Here is a 23449-nt window from a genome sequence, read left to right as displayed (position 1 = left end):
CTGTCAGCAGCTGGGGGCTGTGCTCCCAGACCCCAGCACCTATAACTCACTATAAAATCAGAAACCACCTTGGAAAAATCCTCGATACTCCTAGAGGAGTACGATATCGAAAGACGCGTATTCACCAAGTACTGCATTGTGTCTTTTGTGCTATAATTTTTAATCATGTATATGATTTCTTGAGGACACACAGGTGACTAAGTGAACATGTGTAGGTGACTAAGTTGGTAAACCTCTAAACAAGCTATTGTATAATGTAAAGTGAGAAGCCATACTAATATGTGTGTATAAATACTGCTGCTGTTATTGTTGAAATATTCTTACCCAGGTCTTCTGAAACAGTAGCTGTAACACTTTAACTATATACAAGGAACTGTACCACTAGGAAAAATTAAACAATCTGCTGTACCAGCCATCTTGACAGTTCAAAGTAATCCGGACAAGTTTTGTGCAGCATGCATTAAAATATTTGCGGTGGTCTACACTGGCTTTTAGCAGGTGGGCACCCAGATCCCTACTATACGGCACTATTGTACTGTATGATACTTGCTCTGTAGCAATGTAAAGACGTACAGTGCATGAATGCAAATAAATTACATATGTTTATTCCTGAAACATTTTAACCAAATTTTCTGCACAACCAAAATTATGGTCACCTCTGAGATGTGTGTATATACACTTCCAAACTTTGTTCCATTTTTCCACAGTTGATGTGTTGATATTCAACTCAAGCATAAAATAATGTGTACCACTGTGCATAAAATTTAGAGAGAATTTTTGGAAAACTTATTTGAGGTATTTATAAAGTACGTTTCTGTTCTGTAGTTTAGTAACAATAGCTACATATTTGTAGAACCTTTAGTCATCTTTAAAATCGTTTGATATGCTTATACTTTGACACTGCATACATTGAGACAGATATTATTATCCACACAAAAACAGCCAAGCTATGAAAAAATGGTGCAACCTTAAAAAGCCTGGGTGAAAAAAGTTGTGAAATCAAAGGTGGCGGCCAAGAAATGGCTGCAACGATGTTAATGCTAATAAATTTTAACAATGCACACAGCCATTATTAATTTTTTTTAGCATTAACATCATTGCAGCCATTTCTTGGCTGCCACCTTTGATTTCATAACTTTTTCTACCTAGGCTTTAAAGGCCACACTACTTTTTCACAGCTTGGCTGTTTTTGTGTGGATTTCACTTCTTTTTGTACTTTATAAGGCCCCAAAACCAACCTATGGCTGACTTTGAGGTTTGTTTTTACTCACATTTCTTCTTTTCTATGTAGATACGTACAATGATGATTATTGAAGACAGACTTATAAATGAATTTCATTGCATGAATTAATTCAATATTTGATAATATTATTGTAATACTCCAATAGAGTGCACATTTTTTTGAGAACTTCCGATAAAATATACATAGAATGCTCTAGAACAATCTAGTACTTCTATTGGTAGATCTACGAAATTAGAAATGTTTGATTATAAGCAGATTTCAACTAGAAATTTCATTTATAAAGCAGAAATTAAGTGAGGTGATCAGCCACGGTAGCAGTGGTTCAGTGATTAAGGATGCAGGTGTTAGATATGGAGGTCCCTGGTTTGAACCCTGGTAAGTTTTTTTTCAACATTTTTTGCACACCTTTTTTATCCCGCAGTGACTGCTCTATTAGAGTATCTCAATACTGTAATTTTACACTTGTTTGATTTTTGCTTTATAACTTTGTGGCTACAACTCTATTGCTATTCAAACTATCAAAAGGCACTGCTATGATGATCAACCTATCTACACACCAATTTTCTATACTCGGTTTACCCTGTGGCCGTGACAGAAGTTTGATCTTTTTTTACGTGAATAAATGCTCAAAACTCCTTGAATATTCCTCAGATTCACAACAAACTTGGTACGTGAATCCACCATTACACACTCTTCATTTGTGCCAAAGATCGAGGCAATCAAGTTACATGTTTGCATTTTATAGCAATATTTGCAAAGTGCGAAAAGAAATTGAAACCTTCGTAGCCCCTCCCCCCGTACAGCATAAGGAGAAAAAAAATGAAGAAATTAAAACAAAAATTTGAATGCCCATATCTCACAAATGGCTGTTGCGAATTTAATCAAATTGCTGTGTGGCGTACCCTACCTGGGGGACAGCTATAATGCAAAAATGATGTGCTTTGGAGAAGGGGCCATGAAGCTATGCATGCGTGAAAAAGCTGTTTTCTTTCTTCCTGTCAATATACTCATGGTGTGGTCGCCAGCTTTCTTGGCCGCACGACATACCGTGTGTTTTGAAATTCAATATTGCTTACTCACCGATAAAAGGTCTACAAAATCTCCTTCTGTTATATTAGTAAAAGTAAACACCATTGTATCATTGAGAGTTTCTTCAGTTATCACAATTTTCCCGTAACTGTTAAAGGTTGCATTACCAATTCCGTTTTGTCCAGAGACAGTTACAGTAGCAGATGTTATGTTGTTATCATCAACGTCACACAAACACAACATATGAGATGCCAGAGTGAACTGTTTGTAAGGTACAGGGAGTGGACCATCAATTCTTGTATCATATAAATATTGAACACAACTAACATCACATGACTGGTCAGTGAAACCAAACACTGGTGGATCAGGAATTGATGCAACAAAGATCTGTATTGTAAATTAAGTAGGATAAATATATTTCATTCTTAATTTATTAATTTAAGATATTATTTTATCTATTGAAACAGGTATATTGTATATTAAGGCTGTATACACACAAATATATATGTAACTGTAGTTTGTCATCCAGAGGGAAAAAAATGCTTACTCCTAAGTCACCATATACATTCTTAAATGCTGGTATGGTAACCTTCCTTCTTGTATTGTTTCAACAAATCTCATGAAGGTGCAAACATACAATCTCAATTACAGCCACATAGTTTCTAGTAACACCGACTACTAGAAATGTTTTATAATCTTCTACATGCTTTGTTTACAAAATACTCAAATTAACTATTTATTGTGCACACAAAATGAACATCTGTATTCTCAAACAAAATTACACATTAATATTACTTAGAAGATAATTTTATCGGACATGACTAAAACGTGAAACGGACTGGGAAACGGACTTGCAAATGGGCAATACTAAAACATAATTTTCTAGTATAGCTTACAGTATAGCATCCCAAAAACAATAATACAACAAATGTTTTGCAGAAGCCTTTGAATACATGCCTGAGGTGATATCAAGCTCTGTGCTTAAAACTAGTCTTTGATTAATGTGAGTGATAGCCAAGTTTCACTATTAGTGCTGTAAACAAGGCTAACATCATCAACAACATAACACGAATATTGTAACAGCTAGCTTCTACCAGACAATGAACTACAATGTGGTATGACCTTGACGACTGCCCATCACCACTTAAAGTATAAAGCAATCATGAAACTAATTGCAGCAATTTAACCTGAACACAAATCCAAGTAACAGCATCTCTTCAGCAAGTCTTGAAGCTTGTGTCTTGGCTTGTTTACAGTCGTACCGTGAAGAGTGCACTTTTAATTGAGCACAAAAAGAAAGAAATTCAAGATCAGTTGTAAGTACAGAGCTTAATTTTGGCATCGAGATCATGTTCAGAGGTTCATTTACTGTCACTGTAGCATTTGATATTGTTTCCAAATGGCTATTGTGCTAATAGATATTTTAAGGCAAGTTCCCGTCCATTCGCAAGTCTATTCACAAGTTCATTTCCCGCATTTTAGTCATGTCCGAAGTTAATCACACCATATATTTAAGTCACAATTTTTACTAATGTGTTAAATGGACAGCATAGACCAGGGACCTAATGTGTTAGGTGGACAGTATCCCATTGACTATTGTATCAAAGGCCTTATCCAAGCCACTATAGGCTCCGGCCTATTATGCCCAAAATTTTACCTATTATGCTTTTGAGCACTGCTCAAAAATTAAGCCTATTATGCTCAAAATTATGCTTTCAGAATCAAGATTATGCTCTAGAACTGGCTGTTTTATTAGAGTATAGCAGCCTTTCCTGACTGCTCTATTAGAGTAAGTGACTGCTCTATTAGAGTATCTCAATCTTATTTCTGCAAAGTGTAAATAACCAACAAAGAAACCGTTTAATAAGTTATATTATGTGTTTTAAATATGAAATGCACTAATGATACTATTGGCAGTGAATGTTTGCTTTCTTTCAGGCGCGCGTATTACGCATTTAATTAATTTTTCAAACATCGTCCCTATTATGCTGGCATTATGCTTGATGCTTTTGGTCACCTATTATGCTTTAAATTATGCTGGCATAATCGGCCAGTGCCTAGCCACTACACTACATGACATGTGTGGGCCATCTAATAAACACATTCGTTCACTCACTTTAGCTGTTACAGTTGTTGTTCTCAAGTGATCAGTAACTGTTAGTGATAACTGGCCAGATGGAAGGTTTCCATTTGATGACCCCCACTGATATGTCACTTCTTTGATGATTGTATCATACTCTTCTCTGCTACCAGTTCCGTCAATAATCTAAGTGTACAGTATTGTGAATATTGTAATATGTAATGAACAAAATAATATAGTAACATACAATGGCATATGGTGAGCTGCTGTCAACGGTAATATGTTGTGGTGGAGTTCCACTATAACTGAGTGATTCAATATCTGGAGATGCTGGTAGTAGTGTAAGTGAGGCACTGCAGAGAGAGTATTGAGATACATACAATTTGTATAATTATCCACAATAATTATGGGTTACATCCAGATCACCTGATGGCCCATTGGAGCCCAGGAGTACCTTAGTACCTTTCTATTGATTGGTTCACAGTTGCTGACGACTCACCTTGTTTTTGTTTTTTTCAAGAATATAAAGTGGCACAATATTATTATTGAATTTAAATGTTTGAGAAAATTAGCCATTATGAGGCTGGATGTAGAAAACCAATTCAAATCGCACATTAGAAACAAATGGCTTTACACCATTATAACTTGCCAAGGGAAGTGAGCATGTGTATGAAATTTGCACAAGAGATGCATCAATTTATCGTCTTTCAGACTACTTTCAGTAATCATAGCTACTGGTAGAGTTTCCTGCCAAATAAGTGAGCAGTTGGACAAGCAAAGTAGTATCACAAATGCTCACAAAGGGGTGGGAGGTAGGGGCAGAGCTATACCACAATTGGAGTCCAGACATGAGATTACAGGGCTGTGCTGGTTTCTTAGTGGCTGATATGCAGCAAAAACTGCACAGAAAATGTTTGTCCAACTATATGAGCCCATCCACCTGTGCGCCACTGATTCTTGTGAAACCAGGGCCTTCACAAGACCATTCAAGCTTTCCACACCATCCAGAAAAGATGTCTGTTAAAACCAGCCGCAAGTAGTTTGGGTAATACTGAAGGTCAATACAATAGTAGTGTAGCTATACACTGATGGTGTTAGTTTGATATTGCCAGATGTGCAATTTGGATCGTTTTGTAAAATGTGGTTACAATTGTGCCCTTAGTTCTTTTCAACTTTGTTCAAGCAGCTGGCCTTATTCTGGAAATCAGGGTTAATTTAAAAAATATGTATATCACCTTATTGAACATAGCACTCAAGGCCTGATATTTGTGTGCAATGCAAAAGAAATCCAGGTCAGACTTTTTGATATGGATGTGACCTGATTAATCTGGACAATACATGGTCTAAGAATCTTGATATTCTGGGCTATCCAATTTCGTTTCAGTCCTGATATGATCCACAACACTCACTTAGTATAGTTATCCATGGGATCAGAAGAATCAATAGTAGTGAAGTTGATCCCAACTGGTCCAGATGTTTCAGTGAGATAAAGATCAAACAGTACAGGAGCAGGAGGATCATCAGTATTAACCACTGTAACGCTGCAAAGGAAACAATGGATGGCATGATAAGAGTATAATAAATCTTTAAACATTCATCTGCTGGTTAGCTAACTGATGTATATGTATCTATGTACATACCATCATCTATTGCAATAACACAACACTTACATTATATTAGTAGCATTGCTAGTTGAAGAGGTTTTATCAATCAGTGGAGAATCAGTTACAGTAATCACAATCATTCGTACACTATTCATTGGCTCATCGGCAGCGTTGTTGTATGTGATTTGTCCAATAACATCAATGTACTCCTCAATAGTACCATCTCCAGTGATAGTGAGGGCTCCATTACCAAAACTCCATGATAATGAAGTTGGACCAGTTAGTGATAATTGATCTTGTTCAGTGTAGTCCATGATCACAGCTCTAGCTGACACCAGTAGATATCTGTAAAGTAGTCATCATGTTCAACTCAAAGAACTAAACTCTTTTGTATGCTGTAACTATAAGACGACACACCTACCTGTAGAGTTTTGTGTATGTAAACTAGGTCTTTTAAACAGATTTTTCATTTGCTCAAAATTGCACAATTGTTATCAGGCTAAACATTCATTAGCACACTTACGTCGGATGGTCCTGATCTGTTATGGTTACATTTCCAGTAATTATCTTCACAGGATCATCACCTTCTCTGTATATTACTTCATCACCTGTTGTTGGTGGTGACAAAAAATACATCATTTCATGGCATATACATTAAAAAGGTGTGGTGGAACAAGTTTTGTGCATGAAAACTTTAGTGGCGAATTCTGAAATTGAGCAACTGAAAATTGCATCTACTTGGAGAAGATATAGCCCACAGACATACACTCATAGAACTAATTTGGAAAAATCATGTAGTTACATCTGTCCACACCCATGTGAACAAATCTTTCAAGTTAAAAAAAGACAAGTTGAGGCTATTTATATGGACTGCAGTAAACATCTGGTACTGTAAAACTTTTATAGAGCATTGTTGTGCCTACCTTGAAGGTGTGTGTGTGTGTTTGTGTGTGTGTGTGTGTGTTTGTGTGTGTGTGTGTGCATGTTTGTGTGTGTGTATGTGTATGTGTGTAACACATCTAAAACCATTGTATAGGACTTTCCCACATGCTTGAAGAGCAAAAACTACTGGACTTGTATGTATGTTAGCAGAAAAAATGAAAATGCTTCACACTAAAGTGTGGCCATTGGCCACGTGTGTTGTCTAAAGAATTAATGTAAGAAAACATGAAAACATGATATATATAATACCATATAATGGTAATGAATCGTGGAAGAAAACATTTGTGAAATACCTTAGTTTTTTCTTATTCGCAAAAACGTTTGCGATTTTTATGTTATAAAGTAATTTAGCTGATTGGGTGCATGTTTACAGCCGGTCAGATTCAGGTGCATACACGACGTTAAAAACGTCAGCAGATAGCTACTGGTATTGATGGAAGCTAGTGTGACAAGCTGTGTACATTGGTATAACGTATTCAACATATCTGGACGCAATTTATAGGCGACAGACTCAAGCAATACCATCGTCTTATCACACTCTCTACAAGTTTTACCATTTTATCACCAATAATTGTGTGTCCAAAAGATTTTTATGTCAATGACATATTGACCAAAAAAGTATTTAAGAAAACATTTACGAATGTATCAAGTTTGTTTTCCTCCACGAATCATTCCCATTATATGGTAGTTGATGTATAAAATCAAACAGCTGAGAAAACACTTCTCAGATCTCAGAGATACTAAATATGTAGCTAACTCATTTTTTGTGGAATTCTAAGTACATAGTCGTGTGACAGCTGCATGTATTACGCATAGTGGCATGTCATCATTTTATTCTGAATGTTTAAACACCAAATACAATGCGGACAAAGTTGCCAACCTTAGTGATGATTTCTTACCACAGAATCAGTAATACAGATTATTATCATGGCATAACACTATAGACAAACTATATATACCTGCTGTGTAGTCCAGTACAGGAGCCATCTGGTTATCTCCTCTATACTGCACAGTAAAGTTAATGGTATTACTGATCATCCCTTGGGTTAGAGTTATTGTGATAAACCTGAAGTAATAAAAAGGTTTGTAAGCATTAGTTATATAAATTTACAGGGCCAGATGTTTATTCATGTGTCAGTTGTTCTTTAGATTTAGTACACTACATAGGTTTCAAATATTACAATAACAAGAGGAGCATACAGATACTACTACAGACTGTATGTGGATTCAGAAACAAAAAGTTCTTTAGTTTTGCAGTGTAGACATGCTGAGCAGGCATTTTTGGGAAGATGTTGACACTTTGCACAGTTAGTGACCTTTCAGTAGAAAACTGATTTCAGTTTCACTAAATTTCAAATGCTTTAGCCATAAAGTAGCCAAGCCTTTTCCCAAAAAGGGCTCAGTAAAACCCTTTGGATCCACACACCTATTATGCTTTTGAGAATTGCCCATTATTCCAAAAACTATGCCACCATAATTGGCTAATAATGCCAGTTTATTGCTGTATCAGACCATTTTCATTGATGTTCAAGATTCAAGTAATCTTGAATTGTTCAGCTGGTTGCTGTATTAGAGTATTTAATTTCAATGCGACTGCTTTATTAGAGTAAATAATATTCACTGACTGTTATATTGGAGTTTCTGACTGCTCTATTAGAGTATCTCGATCTTTTTTAACGGAATCGTGCAACCTGCACATTTTCCTTCTGTTAAAGCTTTATAATCACCTCAAAATGCTAGCATAATTCCTGATTCCCACACATACCTATTATGCCCGAAATTATGCTGGCATAATCACCGCATCCCTATTTGTGACTGGCTCTGAGAAAACTAATTACCCATGACACCAGGCTTGATTGATTTTCTATTACAGACAAAATGCTACCATAAATAACGAAAGTTTTAAGATTTGTGAATCAGCATGTGAAGAAGGCACCTTGGTGGATAAACGTTAGGTGAATTTACCAGACATCCATTATAAAATAGCAAAAAGGCTTGGTGAATTTCCTTTGATTCAGAATATTCATCAAACTTTATATAGCCATGCCAAACTTTCATCGTTTGTGGTATTACATTTTACTGTCAAGTAGTCTGCTTTTGCTGGCTGCTTTTTCCAGAGGTTTGCAAAGTCTTGATGGGGTTCTAGCCAACCTGGGATAACTGTTTAATTATGTGGAGTTGGATAAAAATTGGTAGTGTAAATTTTCTTCAGTTATGAACCTAATTTCGTCTCTATGCATTCCTCTTTCATTTTAAAAACAATCCTTATACTAAAGTAGGCCACACAGCAGGTTGTAATACCATCGTGTCTCTTAATTGTCATGCTTATTACATGAATCCACACTTCCTTTATAAATTAGTATACTAGGATAAACATATGTGATGTTCTATTAGGCATTTGCTAAGGCTGTTTTAGGCTCACTGATTTATTAGAATACTCTGCCCACATAATAAAAATAATTAAAGGGTGTGGTCACATTGCTCTGTTTTCTGTAGTCATTTTTAGTGCAGCTACTTACTTTCACTTACAGAGCATAGTACATTGATGACATCTATATATGTATGTTCCTGGTGTTGATACAAAAAATGCATTGGTGTGGTTTCCTCACATGAAGAAAACAAAGATGATTAGAATTGTAGATGAAAGATAAGGGCCAAGAACAAATTGTTGTCAAAATTCAAATGGTTCATGCCATGAGCAAGCTCATTATTGTACAATGTAGGGATCCCTGCTGTGCAAATCAACTGTATTACATTGAATTCATGTGTACATTAATAATGTTTGGATAATAGTTATTTACCTGAGTAAAGCAATTGAAGGTCCTGAATCTTTATACAAGTAAGTCAAAGAGTTTAGAGCATAAATGGTAGCAGATAAATTCTCCAAATCATACACAGTAATAGAATCTCCACTGTCAAAATAAAAAAAAAACTGCATAAATATGCATGCACACTTGTTGAAACAGCGACTGCATGTGTATATATGTATGTACAATATATAGCTGAAATTTTCATCTTCACTGGAAATCCAGACATACTAGCCTGTGCCATGTGACCAAGGAAAGTTGGTGAGGGTACATGTAAAGGACAAGTGTGTATTATACTGGAACCAAGAAAACACGTCATAGCAATGAAAAATGGGGATGCCTCATATATTAAATCTGAGCTGAATTGGTGTAGCCATCTTGAAGCTACAATCCTTCAAAGTTCATCTTATTGCCTTAGTATTTTTCTTCCAATTACGCATTGTAACAAGTTTCCTTTTCCTTTTACACACTTTAGAAAAGCTGTCACAACTTGTGCATGCTTTATTCGATTTGCTTTTGGAGGGTACAAACAGCGTAATACCATTCATTTATCTTTTGATTTGTGTACAAAGATTGCAAAATGCACTGCTACGTTTTTATAAATTACAAGTTTGATTTTTGAGTAAATCGCTTATGAAATTCTGTTGAAAATCAATGTGTAGATTGGCTGTTCAAACCTTTGCAGTTTACAAGAAATCGGAATATTAACTACACAGTTATGAATAATAACCAAACATATACATAACAAATGCGATTGAAATACTCTAATAGAACAGTTAATCCAGAATGAAAAAAATGTACCAAAACATTGGGAAAAAAAACCAACAATGAACTAGGGGCCTAAACTGAACCTCCCAAATCCCTTTCAACTGTGTCCTACTGCCAGTTATATCCACCCTAAATTTCCAGCTTATAAAATGCTCTAGAAACTTTTAGAAGGTTTTAGGAGGGCCTATGACTACTCTATTAGAGTGCAAAAAGCTGTTCTACTACATCATATACAAAAAGGTCGCCACACCTGCAGATATACTAGTGAACATTTAACCCCTGATTCAATATATACCCATGATAGATTAAATGTATATTTGCAGGTGTAGGCAACGTCTCTTGTTTCCCTGCTTTTCTTTTTCTATGATCCCTAATTGAACTTAAAATTCTTAATTTTTCTTTGTTTAATTTTTTGTAATATTATTATGACTGGTGAACCCACGTATACCGCATCAAAAGAAAGGATGGTGCCAGAGGTAATGTTTTCAGCTAAACGGGTACCCCGACTATCAAATACTGACTTGAAAAAATGAAGCGACCATTCAGCTATCCTTTCACAGTGTTACAAAAGAAGAACAGTAGAAGAACTTCTGCAATTGATCCAGTCATCATGGAAAATACGGATGATTCCTGTTTACAAATATAGGGAAGCCATTGCATTACTGCAAATCGACACCTTGGGCTTTCAGAAAAAGAAATGAGACACAAGGGAGGACAAAGGTAGGTCCATAATGGGTGCATTGTACATACTGCAGTATGCCAAAAGGCACCTGTCGGACTGAAGCAACATCAAACAGTATAAAAAATCAAACCTGTAGCATTAGCCATTACGCCTGTCTGAAGGAATCAGGTATCAGGCAGGCAGTTAGTCAGTCAGTAGAAAACTCTATTGAATAAAACATTTTAAAATTTTGTAGCAATCTATTGAAAGTATTTTGGGTCGTACTGAAGGCACTTTTGGGTTTGATTATACATAACCAATACTACCAAGGCACCAGTGAAAAATTGTTTTTTGGTGATATTTTTGGCCAGACCCCTAACATACAATACTACTGTACTGTATGATGTATGTAGCAAATAAAATATATAGAGATGTAAAATCATGCAAGCCCAAAGCTGAATTCCTGTCAAATGAACTGATATCTATGTCAAAGCAGCCAAACTGTGAAAATGGGTGTGGTCTTCAAAAACCCAAGGTTAAAATCAAAGGTGGCAGCCAATCATGATGTCAATAACAATTTTAAAACCTTCTCATTATTAAAATTGATTGACATTAACGTCATTGCAAGTCATTTCTTTGCCGCTATCTTTGTAATCTTAACTATTGTTTTCACAGTTTAGCTGTTGTGGCATAGATATATTATACACACTAGACATCCATTCAAACATTTCAAACACACCTTGATATGTTTACATTGCCAAATGTTGCATTGTCTGGGATTCTTCCTGTACTGATTGCCAATGATGGCTGAAGATCAATCTACATAGTTTCAACAGTACTTACATAGTAAAACATGGGTGTACTTTGTACTTACACTTTCTACACCAGATCCACTAACAAGAGTAATGTCTAGTGTCTGCAACTCCTACATTTAAAATAAAACTTAACACACATACTGGGTTTAATTTTGATGCAGTATTTGTAAACTAATTCATACTGAATGCGACAAACTGGATTTGGGAGAGCCGGTATTATTGCCCATGTCAGTAGATTCGATTTTTCACCAAGAACACAAAGCTATATGAATAAACTATCTAATTTCACAGTAAAAATCAGCTAGACTAGAGTGGTCTGCTTTTACTGGCTGCTTTTCCCAAGCCCAGTGGTGATTCATATGTGCAGTGTGAGGTCTTACTGGAGCTGTGGTCAGCCTGGGGATGGCTGTATGTGGCTGTACAGCTCTGTGGTGTTGAATAATGACCTGTACTGTAAATATCCTTTCATTTTAGCCAGTTTTGAGACCTGAATGGCCCATAACTTGGCCTAATTCATCCCTATGCTTTCCTTTTCAATTATTTAAACAGCCTCTTGTCCTCCTTCCAGTAGAGGTGTACCGATATGGGTTTTTGGCATGTACCGATATCCGATATTGATGCCACCAAAAGAAGCCGATAACCGATAGCCGATCCGATATTTGCATTACTAATTTTAAGCCAACAAAGGTGTACATTTACCACAACATGTGTATGTACTTTGCCTGTGGTGGTATACAGCTTGGGTTTCTATTATGCAATCCAGACAATTAGGTACCCACAAACAGTTTTATGTATACTCCCATGAAGCCTTATACGGATATTTCTGCATTGCTCCGCATTCTAATGGCTTGTGAGAAAGCTGGTACAGCAAGTTTCTTTGGTTATCCTGTGACCCTTCTTTTTTTACACAGGTACTCTATAACTACTTCATTTGTAAAGACTGTGATAAGCTTTCCAGCAACAAACACTAGAATCACGTGTATTTGTATGGATTCTCATAGCGTAGCACTTGTTGCAGAGTGAACAATAAGCCACTGGCACTAAACAGCCACATGGATAACATAGAAAAACAATGCATAATCCGTTTATGCACAAACTATTGCTACTGTATAAATATTGGTAGCGATATCGGTCCTACTGCTGTTCTGCACCGATACCAATATTGGTAAAAATTACCATATTGGTGGCCGATATTTTAACCGATCCGATTATCGGTACACCTCTACCTTCCAGGTCCCTGCCTCCCTCCTCTTATGGAGGTCGCCTGATACAGCCAACCTCAGTTTAAAACTATCTAAAATGGCAGGAAACATAGCTGTTGGCTACTTGCACAGTGGATGCTCTGGAAGGCAAGAAATTGGTGTAAACGTGTGAAAATACATATAGCTTCAACCATTGGCGAGCTACAACACACTAAATACTTAAAACCAACTTTTCTCGATACTTTTAAATAGGAAATAATACCGGTTTTCCCAGACTGGGTCACATATAGAGTGGTCACTTAAAACAAAACAAGCACACAAACAAAACAGCAGTCTACCAGAAACTACAATTTTAACAAATGAAATAGTTTGCTTCAAATTACCATATTCTATAAATATAAGCTGCGAGAAATTTTCACAAGTCAAATTTTCATGTTAAAAATTTTTCACCTGTGTCCTCAAGCGACTAAAATTTTTTAACAATGAATTACGTAACTTTATTAATTCTAAATGGCCTTTTTCGAGGCCTTTTTGTATACAGGAGAAGCAGAATCACAAGCAGCAAAACTGAATTGTGGCGTCTCCGTTCCAGCCATGGAGGCTGCACCCCAGATTCAGAAGTTGTCTGTCACAAGTCAAGCAATGGACTGGAGTGAAATGGCTGTAGCTAGAAGCTCATTTCATAAACTTGCATATTTGTGCATATATACTCCATTTAATGTGTCCTGTAGTAGTTGTCTATCACAGAAACAGATGGCATCATTACCAATGTGCGGCAAAATAGACCGGCAGCTCCCTTCTCTCCTAGGATGAGGGAGGCCTTTGTTTTTAAAAGACCGCAGCAACCTCGATCAACCTTAATGTGGCCAGAAACCTTAATGTGGCCAGAAAGCAGTTAACCAAATTCATTCAACTTCTCGAATATTATGTTGGTAAAAATTTTTCGCGTAAAATTTTCGTCAGATGCTAGCTTCGACGAAATATTTTTAACGGTTTATAAATATAGAAATACGATAGTTGATCACGAATAATTGCAATGATGTTAACTCTGATAATGACAACTTAATTCCATATTGTACCTATCTATTACCTCATTTTTATATGTATATACTACTTTCACACCTCAGATAAAAAGGTATAGTGTAAGCAATAAATTATCGACCGATGTCTGTTATCGGCCAACTCAACATCTATTATCGTCATATTTATAGAATCCGGATCCAAACACAAAATTTGGCACACTAAGTTGCCTCGTGCTGCTTTGTTTTGTTGCCCTAGCAGTTTAAATCAACTTCTATCCCATTGTATTGTTGGTACATGACAAGAGGTTTCTTTCTGGCTTAGTTTGTATGTGTTGGTCTGTTATTCTTGGCATGAAAATGGTATTACTGAACTTTATCCATGTTGTTTCTGCTGTTGTAGTGTACACTGAGCCTTACACATGATGTTTAACCTAAGAAGAGACAGACTGCAGTTTTTCAAAAGGCTCTAGTGATAAGGCTCACCAGTGGAATAATGTTTGTTTACACATATACATGTCTGTTTTCAAGAAAGTCATCACTGATAGAACTTGGAATTCGTGTCCTTTGTACTGTTTAAACATCAAAACACAGGGTTCTACGGAATTTAGAAACCCAAAAGGCCCTGTGTTGTGGCACCCAAGCGAAGGATGCTACTAAATTCTGTAGTCTGTGTTTCAATGTCTAACTTATTTAGACCAGGGCTCACTGTTGTACCTTTTCACTGCTGCTTGTTGATCCTTCACAGCTGCTTGTGACACGAGAAATGTAATGTTCGTTAGTAGGAACAAGCCCAATACACCTCCTCGTAACTTTTAAAGGCACTTGCTATTCAGATAAATGCTCATGCGTTGCCAATGTTACAAGCACATAATTACCTTGCCGTGTTTTGTATTGTCCCAGAGACAGGGATCTGCTGAGACATAAACAAGGGATCTACAGGATTTAGATACCTGTAAATAGCCAATGAAATTCGAGTATTTCATCTTGTTGTGGTTTTAACCATGATGGATTAGTGGCTGTACAGAGACAGCTGTTACAAGCCATTTATGTGAGCAAAGAAGATGGATCGACCTGCTGTGGTAGTTAGAAGTGATAAGAAGTTGAGATACCTAAATAGCTCAGAAAGCAAGGTGAATGAAAATAAAGTCTTATGCGGCTATCTAAACAACAGGAGAATTGATTACAAAAGCAATGGTAAGCTGAAAGAGTGTTTGTGATTTAAAATACACTTTTCTTGCAGGCGCCATTGACTACAGTACACGAGGTTTGGAGGCTTGTCACATGCTATCAAGTGTTGAAGATGTGCTACACTGCTCAGAAGTAAGGTGTATATAGTGGATGATAATGCCATACATAATGGATTACAAGTTGTTCATTATCCACACAAAAACAGCCAAGCTGTGAAAAAATGATGCAATCTTAAATAGCCACAAAGTTGTGAAATCAAAGGCGGTGGCCAAGAAATGGCTACAATGATGTTAACAATGCACACAGCCATTATTACATAGAATGTTCTTGAACAATGTAGTGCTTCTATTGGTAGATCTATGAAATCACAAACATTTATTTATAAGCAGATTTAAACTACAAGTTTCATTTATAAAGCAGTAATTCAGTGATGTGATCAGCCAAGATAGCAGTATTTCAGTGGTATAAGAATGTGAGTGTTAGGTATGGTTTAAACTCTGGTACGTTTTTTCGACATTTTTTGTGCACCTTTTCACCTCGCAGTGACTGCTCTATTGAAGTATCTCAATTATGCGATTTTACACTTTTTTGGCTTTTGCTTTATAACTTTGTAATTGTAACTCTACTGTTATTCAAAATATCAAAAGGCACTGCTACGATGATCACCCCATGTACACACCAATTTTCAAGTTATTCCCATACTTGGTTTACCCTGTAGCTGTAACAGAAGTTTGATATTTTTTACGTGTATAGCTCCTTGGAATTCATCAGATTCACAGCAAACTTGGTACGTGAATTCATCTCTATACACTCTTCATTTGTGCCAAAGATTGAGGCAATCAAGTTACGTGTTTGCATTTTATAGCAATTTTTGCAAAGTATGCGAAAATAAATCAAAGCCCCTGCGGCTTAAGAAGAAAAAACAAAGAAAATTTTGAACGCCCATATCTCGCAAATAACTGCTGTGAATTCAATCAAATCCCTATCCTACCTACCTGGTGGACAGCTATAATGCAAAAATGGTGTACTTTATAGAAGCTATGCATGCGTGAAAAAGATGTTTTCTTTCTTCCTGTCAATATACTCACAGTGTGGTGCACTGACTTTCTTGGCCGCACGCTTGATTTAAGGACAAAGAGTTTATACGTCATTGGTTACATTGTTGCAGCAAAGTAGCTACAGCTCTTCTCAGTGGCACCAGATCCTCGATGAAACATTAGTACCATTCATTTTGTTTTAAACTGTGTTTAAAGCATTAAAATACTGAAGTATTTATTTTATTTTGAGTGTTGCAAATAAGACGTAATTGCTTGAAATTTTGGTGGAATTACAATTAGTACTGGTAGCCTATTTTGTACTATTGACAAGATTTTGTTTTGAATTGTGTGGGAATGTCAAGCGAAATACCTCAAACTGGATGATAATTGATGTATGCAAGTGAACGAGTGGACAATAAAAGACATCAACCGTCGATAATTGATGCTGTACACCACTGTCTTTGGCTGGATGCTACTGAAGAATGCCACTGCCTGTATACTGTGGATATCTAGCTGATTAAATTGCTTATCGCTGGGTATAAAAGTTTGTGTATGTCTTGTTCTAAACGAGAATCCTGTAGGTTGGCGTACAACAATTGTTTGCTTACACTATATGTATATCACATATCAAACTGGTTCTGGTGATATACACTTCTGTGTATATATCTCAGTGTTCGTTACCTCAAGATATTGCACAGTTAGGTGTGTGTGTATATCACATTAACTCATTCCAAGAACTATCAGATTTCTTCAATGCCTTTTGTTATCTCTTTCTGCCATAATATATAGTCATGCCTCTTGAGACTGATTGTGGGATAAGCTTAGAATGTACGTGTCTCTGCCACTTGTTACAGAAAATACAGGTGTTTAGCAGAAAGCTTTCAGCACAACCACAGGGAAGCCATATTGCAATATCACAAAATGATGCCTTGCATTGTTAGCAAAAAAGAACTGGGACACAAAGGAGGTCAAAGGTAAGTCCATGATGCGCGTACTGTACTGCGGTTGGCAAAAAGGCATGTCTCGGGACAAAGTGACATCAAACAGTGAAATTGTCAAGCCTGTAGCCTTATCCATTGTTGAGTTATGCTTGGCTGTGAGGTTGGTTTCTGGGTGATATTTTTGTCTAAACCTCCATGATCCCTAATATAAAATATTACCATACTATATTTTTAAGGTGCTTACCTATAAGCTTTAGAAATAATAAAATGATATGATAGGAAAAGAGATAAAACAACTGCCCCAAGGTGTTCACATGCTATGAAAATTCTGGAAACCAGGAGAGGCCATCTAATAGGATAATTATTGTAACAGAAGTTTATTATGTTTCCAATTTGGAATTTTCAAACCTGCACAAGATGTTCACCCACAGGGTAAGAAGTGGGCAAGCATATAATTAAAATAAAGCACAAGGAATGGGATAACAGCTATTCTGAGATCACAGCCTATACCCAGATAGTCGCTAACAGGTAATACTGAAACCTAGAGAATTACAACTTGAAGGGACAACTTTTACCATTATGAGCATTAGTAGATCACGTGCAATGCATTGGGTAAATGCAGGCAACTACAGCACTGTATAAAGAGGCAATAAAATAAGTAAAGAAGCATCTTAGCTAGTTCACAATTACAAATAAGTCAAATATCAACTAACTTACATTATTTAATGCAGACCTTCTGACTTCGATATTAAGGTCATCAATAAGAAACTGTGATTGATTTCTAAAATAGATTAAAACATCTGGAACTACTCCTGTCTTGTTAATGTCTAGAATCATAGGATCGGGATTCTCCGTACATATTGTAGTGTTACTAGTGTTTTCCACACACACATAATCTTCTTGCAGCACAAGAGAACAGTTAGTGTCACAACCATCCATATCATCATTATTACCATCATCACACTCTTCTATACCTTCCCTAACACCATCACTACACTGTGTACACAATGATGGTATAACTGATGTGTCACACAAGTAACTATCATCAATAGTACAGTTACTACATCCATCACCATCTATCGTATTGTTGTCATCACATTGTTCATATAATTCAGTTATTCCATTAGCACAGAAGGAACAAACAGTTGGGACAAGAGATGTATGACAAATATATCCTTCTTCTATATGGCAAGTGGCATTACACCCGTCACTGTTTATAGTGTTATTATCATCACATTCTTCATACAACTCTCTTATCCCATTGGCGCAGAAAGAGCAAACGGTTGGAGTAAGGGTTGAATTGCAAATATATCCTTCTTCTATTTGGCAAGTTGCACTACACCCATCATTGTTCATTGTGTTGCTATCATCGCATTCTTCATATAGTTCTGTCAATCCGTTAGCACAGAAAGAACAAATCGTTGGAATGAGATTTGGATCACAGACGTATCCTTCTTCAATATAGCATGTAGAATTACACCCATCATTGCTCATTGTGTTGTTATCATCACACTCTTCATATAGCTCTGTTACACCATCACCACAGAAAGAACACTCGGTTGGATTAACACTTGTATTACATAGGAAGCCTTCTTCTATGTAACAAATAATACTACATCCATCACCATTCATTGTATTATTATCATCACAAGTTTCTATTCCTTCTCTCACACCATCTCCACACATTGTACAAACACTCAACTGTCCTTGTGGTACATCACACACAAAACCTTCCTTTATAGTACAATCACTTGAGCATCCATCAGTACTATTGGTATTACCATCATCACACTCTTCTATACCTTCCCTAACACCATCACCACACCGTGTACACAATGATGGTATAACTGATGTGTCACACAAGTAACTATCATCAATAGTACAGTTACTGCATCCATCATCATCTATTGTATTGTTGTCATCACATTGTTCATAAAGTTCAGTTAAACCATTACCACAAGATGAACAAACAGTTGGGACAAGACTTGTATTACACACATATCCTTCTTCTATATGGCAAGTGGCATTACACCCGTCATTGTTTATGGTGTTGTTGTCATCACATTCTTCATTCAGTTCTCTCATACCATTGGCACAGAAGGAACAAACTGTTGGAACAAGAGTTGTATTACATATAAAACCTTCTTCCAAATGGCAAGCTTTATTGCATCCATCATTATTTATCGCGTTACTGTCATCGCATTCTTCATACAATTCTGTTATGCCATCACCACAGAAAGAACAATGTGTTGGAGTAGAGGTTAAATCACAAATATATCCTTCTTCTATTTGACAAGTGGAATTACATCCATCATTGCTTATTGTGTTATTATCATCACACTCTTCATAAAGTTCAATTATTCCATTAGCACAGAAGGAACAAGTAGTTGGAACAACAGATGTATGACAAATATATCCTTCTTCTATAAAACAAGTAGCATTACACCCGTCACTGTTTATGGTGTTATTATCATCGCATTCTTCATACAACTCTCTTATCCCATTGGCGCAGAAAGAGCAAACGGTTGGAGTAAGGGTTGAATCGCAAGTATATCCTTCTTCTAATTGGCAAGTTGCATTACACCCATCATTGTTCATTGTGTTGTTATCATCGCATTCTTCATATAGTTCTGTCAATCCGTTAGCACAGAAAGAACAAATCGTTGGAATGAGATTTGGATCACAGACGTATCCTTCTTCAATATAACATGTAGAATTACACCCATCATTGCTCATTGTGTTGTTATCATCACACTCTTCGTATAGCTCTGTTACACCATCACCACAGAAAGAACACTCGGTTGGATCAACACTTGTATTACATAGGAAGCCTTCTTCTATGTAACAAATAATACTACATCCATCGCCATTCATTGTATTATTATCATCACAAGTTTCTATTCCTTCTCTCACACCATCTCCACACATCGTACAAACACTCAACTCTTCTTGTGGTACATCACACACAAAACCTTCCTCTATAGTACAATTACTTGAGCATCCATCAGTACTATTGGTATTACCATCATCACACTCTTCTATACCTTCCCTAACACCATCACCACACCGTGTACACAATGATGGTATAACTGATGTGTCACACAAGTAACTATCATCAATAGTACAGTTACTGCATCCATCATCATCTATTGTATTGTTGTCATCACATTGTTCATAAAGTTCAGTTAAGCCATTACCACAAGATGAACAAACAGTTGGGACAAGACTTGTATTACACACATATCCTTCTTCTATATGGCAAGTGGCATTACACCCGTCATTGTTTATAGTGTTATTATCATCACATTCTTCATAAAATTCTGTTATACCATTAGCACAGAATGAGCAAACAGTTGGAACAAGAGTTGTGTTACAGATAAAACCTTCCTCCAAATGACAAGTTGCATTGCACCCATCACTGTTCATCATATTGCGATCATCGCATTCTTCATCCAGCTCAATTAAACCATCACCACAGAAAGAACAAAGTGTTGGAGTAAGGTTCGTATCACAAATATATCCTTCTTCGATTTGACAAGTAGAATCACACCCATCATTGCTCATTGTGTTATTATCATCACACTCTTCATAAAGTTCAACAATTCCATTAGCACAGAAGGAGCAAGTAGTTGGAACAACAGATGCATTACAAATATATCCTTCTTCTATAAAACAAGTGGCATTACACCCGTCACTGTTTATGGTGTTATTATCATCACATTCTTCATACAACTCTCTTATCCCATTGGCGCAGAAAGAGCAAACGGTTGGAGTAAGGGTTGAATCACAAGTATATCCTTCTTCTAATTGGCAAGTTGCATTACACCCATCATTGTTCATTGTGTTGTTATCATCGCATTCTTCATATGGTTCTGTCAATCCGTTAGCACAGAAAGAACAAATCGTTGGAATGAGATTTGGATCACAGACGTATCCTTCTTCAATATAACATGTAGAATTACACCCATCATTGCTCATTGTGTTGTTATCATCACACTCTTCGTATAGCTCTGTTACACCATCACCACAGAAAGAACACTCGGTTGGATCAACACTTGTATTACATACGAAGCCTTCTTCTATGTAACAAATAATACTACATCCATCACCATTCATTGTATTATTATCATCACAAGTTTCTATTCCTTCTCTCACACCATCTCCACACATTGTACAAACACTCAACTGTCCTTGTGGTACATCACACACAAAACCTTCCTCTATAGTGCAATCACTTGAACATCCATCAGTACTATTGGCATTACCATCATCACACTCTTCTATACCTTCCCTAACACCATCACTACACTGTGTACACAATGATGGTATAACTGATGTGTCACACAAGTAACTATCATCAATAGTACAGTTACTACATCCATCATCATCTATTGTATTGTTGTCATCACATTGTTCATAAAGTTCAATTATTCCATTAGCACAGAAGGAGCAAGTGGTTGGAACAACAGATGCATTACAAATATATCCTTCTTCTATAAAACAAGTAGCATTACACCCGTCACTGTTTATGGTGTTATTATCATCACATTCTTCATACAACTCTCTTATCCCATTGGCGCAGAAAGAGCAAACAGTTGGAGTAAGGGTTGAATCGCAAGTATATCCTTCTTCTATTTGACAAGTTGCATTACACCCATCATTGTTCATTGTGTTGTTATCATCGCATTCTTCATATAGTTCTGTCAATCCGTTAGCACAGAAAGAACAAATCGTTGGAATGAGATTTGGATCACAGACGTATCCTTCTTCAATATAACATGTAGAATTACACCCATCATTGCTCATTGTGTTGTTATCATCACACTCTTCGTATAGCTCTGTTACACCATCACCACAGAAAGAACACTCGGTTGGATCAACACTTGTATTACACACGAAGCCTTCTTCTATGTAACAAATAATACTACATCCATCACCATTCATTGTATTATTATCATCACAAGTTTCTATTCCTTCTCTCATAGCATCTCCACACATTGTACAAACACTCAACCCTCCTTGTGGTACATCACACACAAAACCTTCCTCTATAGTACAATTACTTGAACATCCATCAGTACTATTGGTATTACCATCATCACAGTCTTCACTAATACTTCGATTACCATCACCACAAGATGGACAGTTAAGAATAGTGATGTTGTCACTTGGGATTCCCATAAAAATGTCACAAGTAGAATTACCATCAGTCAAAGTCATGTTCGGTATAAGCTGATCACTACCAGTAGTTGTTGCATTGTCTGCTTGTCTCCTAGCTATGTTGCTTGTATCTCTACGGCCAATTTGTCCTGACTGTTGAGCAAAACTATTACAAGGACCACTAACATAATCAGGAGAACCAAACCTTCTAAGTGTCCCAAATTTAATAAATTCTTCTACTGGAGTATCAACTGGAATATTTAGGCAAAGTATGTTGCCTGCTGTGTAAAATCTTTCTTGCAATTTTGAAAAGTTGCAAATCTCACCCAACTGTTCAAACAAACCCACAGCTGATTTCCGATAATATTCAATTGAGTTCAGCATTGCAATGAATTCCTCTGAAAATATGCTATCATCTTCATTCGAACTGCAAAATTGTTCATAGATAGGTGGTTGAGAAGTGATGCAAGATTCCACAATGGCTATCAAGTCATCTTCATAAAGTCTACACTCTAAAGATCGTGGCTCAGTGTTAACATAACTAGCTGATAAAACAGTTAGTTCATATTGCATGCAACTCAACACTTCACTCTTCCAATTCTCCACACTGGGATCTGATAAACTACTAATACTATCACAAAACGTTTGGAAGAAATCTTGATGCATACTAACGGGAAAGTCAGTCCTGTCACAAAGAAATGCTTCATCTAAACAATCACTAAAATTACTACAAGATGTTGTGAGGTGACAGTTAATGTTATCAGGTGGTTGTAGTGTGATAGTAGCAGTGGATGATAAACTGGTGGAATCAGTTACAGTAAACGTGATCTCTACATCTCCTATTGTATTGATTCCTTCTGTGTATGACTCATACCCATATGTGAAGCTATTTAGGATCTAGAAAGAAATTGATTATTTTTAACATAAGAGACATAATATTTATCGATTAA

General features: G+C 36.5%; 1 protein-coding gene across 1 annotated transcript in view; it reads right to left on the bottom strand.

Annotated features, from left to right (window-relative positions):
* Window positions 1–23449, bottom strand: part of LOC136261096 (serine-rich adhesin for platelets-like) — a 50248-nt gene that overhangs the window by 21661 nt on the left and 5138 nt on the right. The window contains exons 6-16 of the mRNA XM_066055064.1: window positions 18057–23396; window positions 12009–12059; window positions 11874–11953; window positions 9700–9810; window positions 7858–7964; window positions 6480–6564; window positions 6023–6301; window positions 5762–5893; window positions 4600–4705; window positions 4389–4538; window positions 2324–2659 (exon numbers count right to left, since the gene is read on the bottom strand). Of these exons, the coding sequence (XP_065911136.1) occupies window positions 2324–2659; window positions 4389–4538; window positions 4600–4705; window positions 5762–5893; window positions 6023–6301; window positions 6480–6564; window positions 7858–7964; window positions 9700–9810; window positions 11874–11953; window positions 12009–12059; window positions 18057–23396 (6777 nt within the window). The remainder of the gene's footprint in view (window positions 1–2323; window positions 2660–4388; window positions 4539–4599; window positions 4706–5761; window positions 5894–6022; window positions 6302–6479; window positions 6565–7857; window positions 7965–9699; window positions 9811–11873; window positions 11954–12008; window positions 12060–18056; window positions 23397–23449) is intronic.

Source organism: Dysidea avara, chromosome 7 (genome assembly GCF_963678975.1).
Source record: "Dysidea avara chromosome 7, odDysAvar1.4, whole genome shotgun sequence".
Lineage (NCBI taxonomy): Eukaryota > Metazoa > Porifera > Demospongiae > Dictyoceratida > Dysideidae > Dysidea > Dysidea avara.
This window is presented reverse-complemented; position numbering and strand designations above follow the sequence as displayed.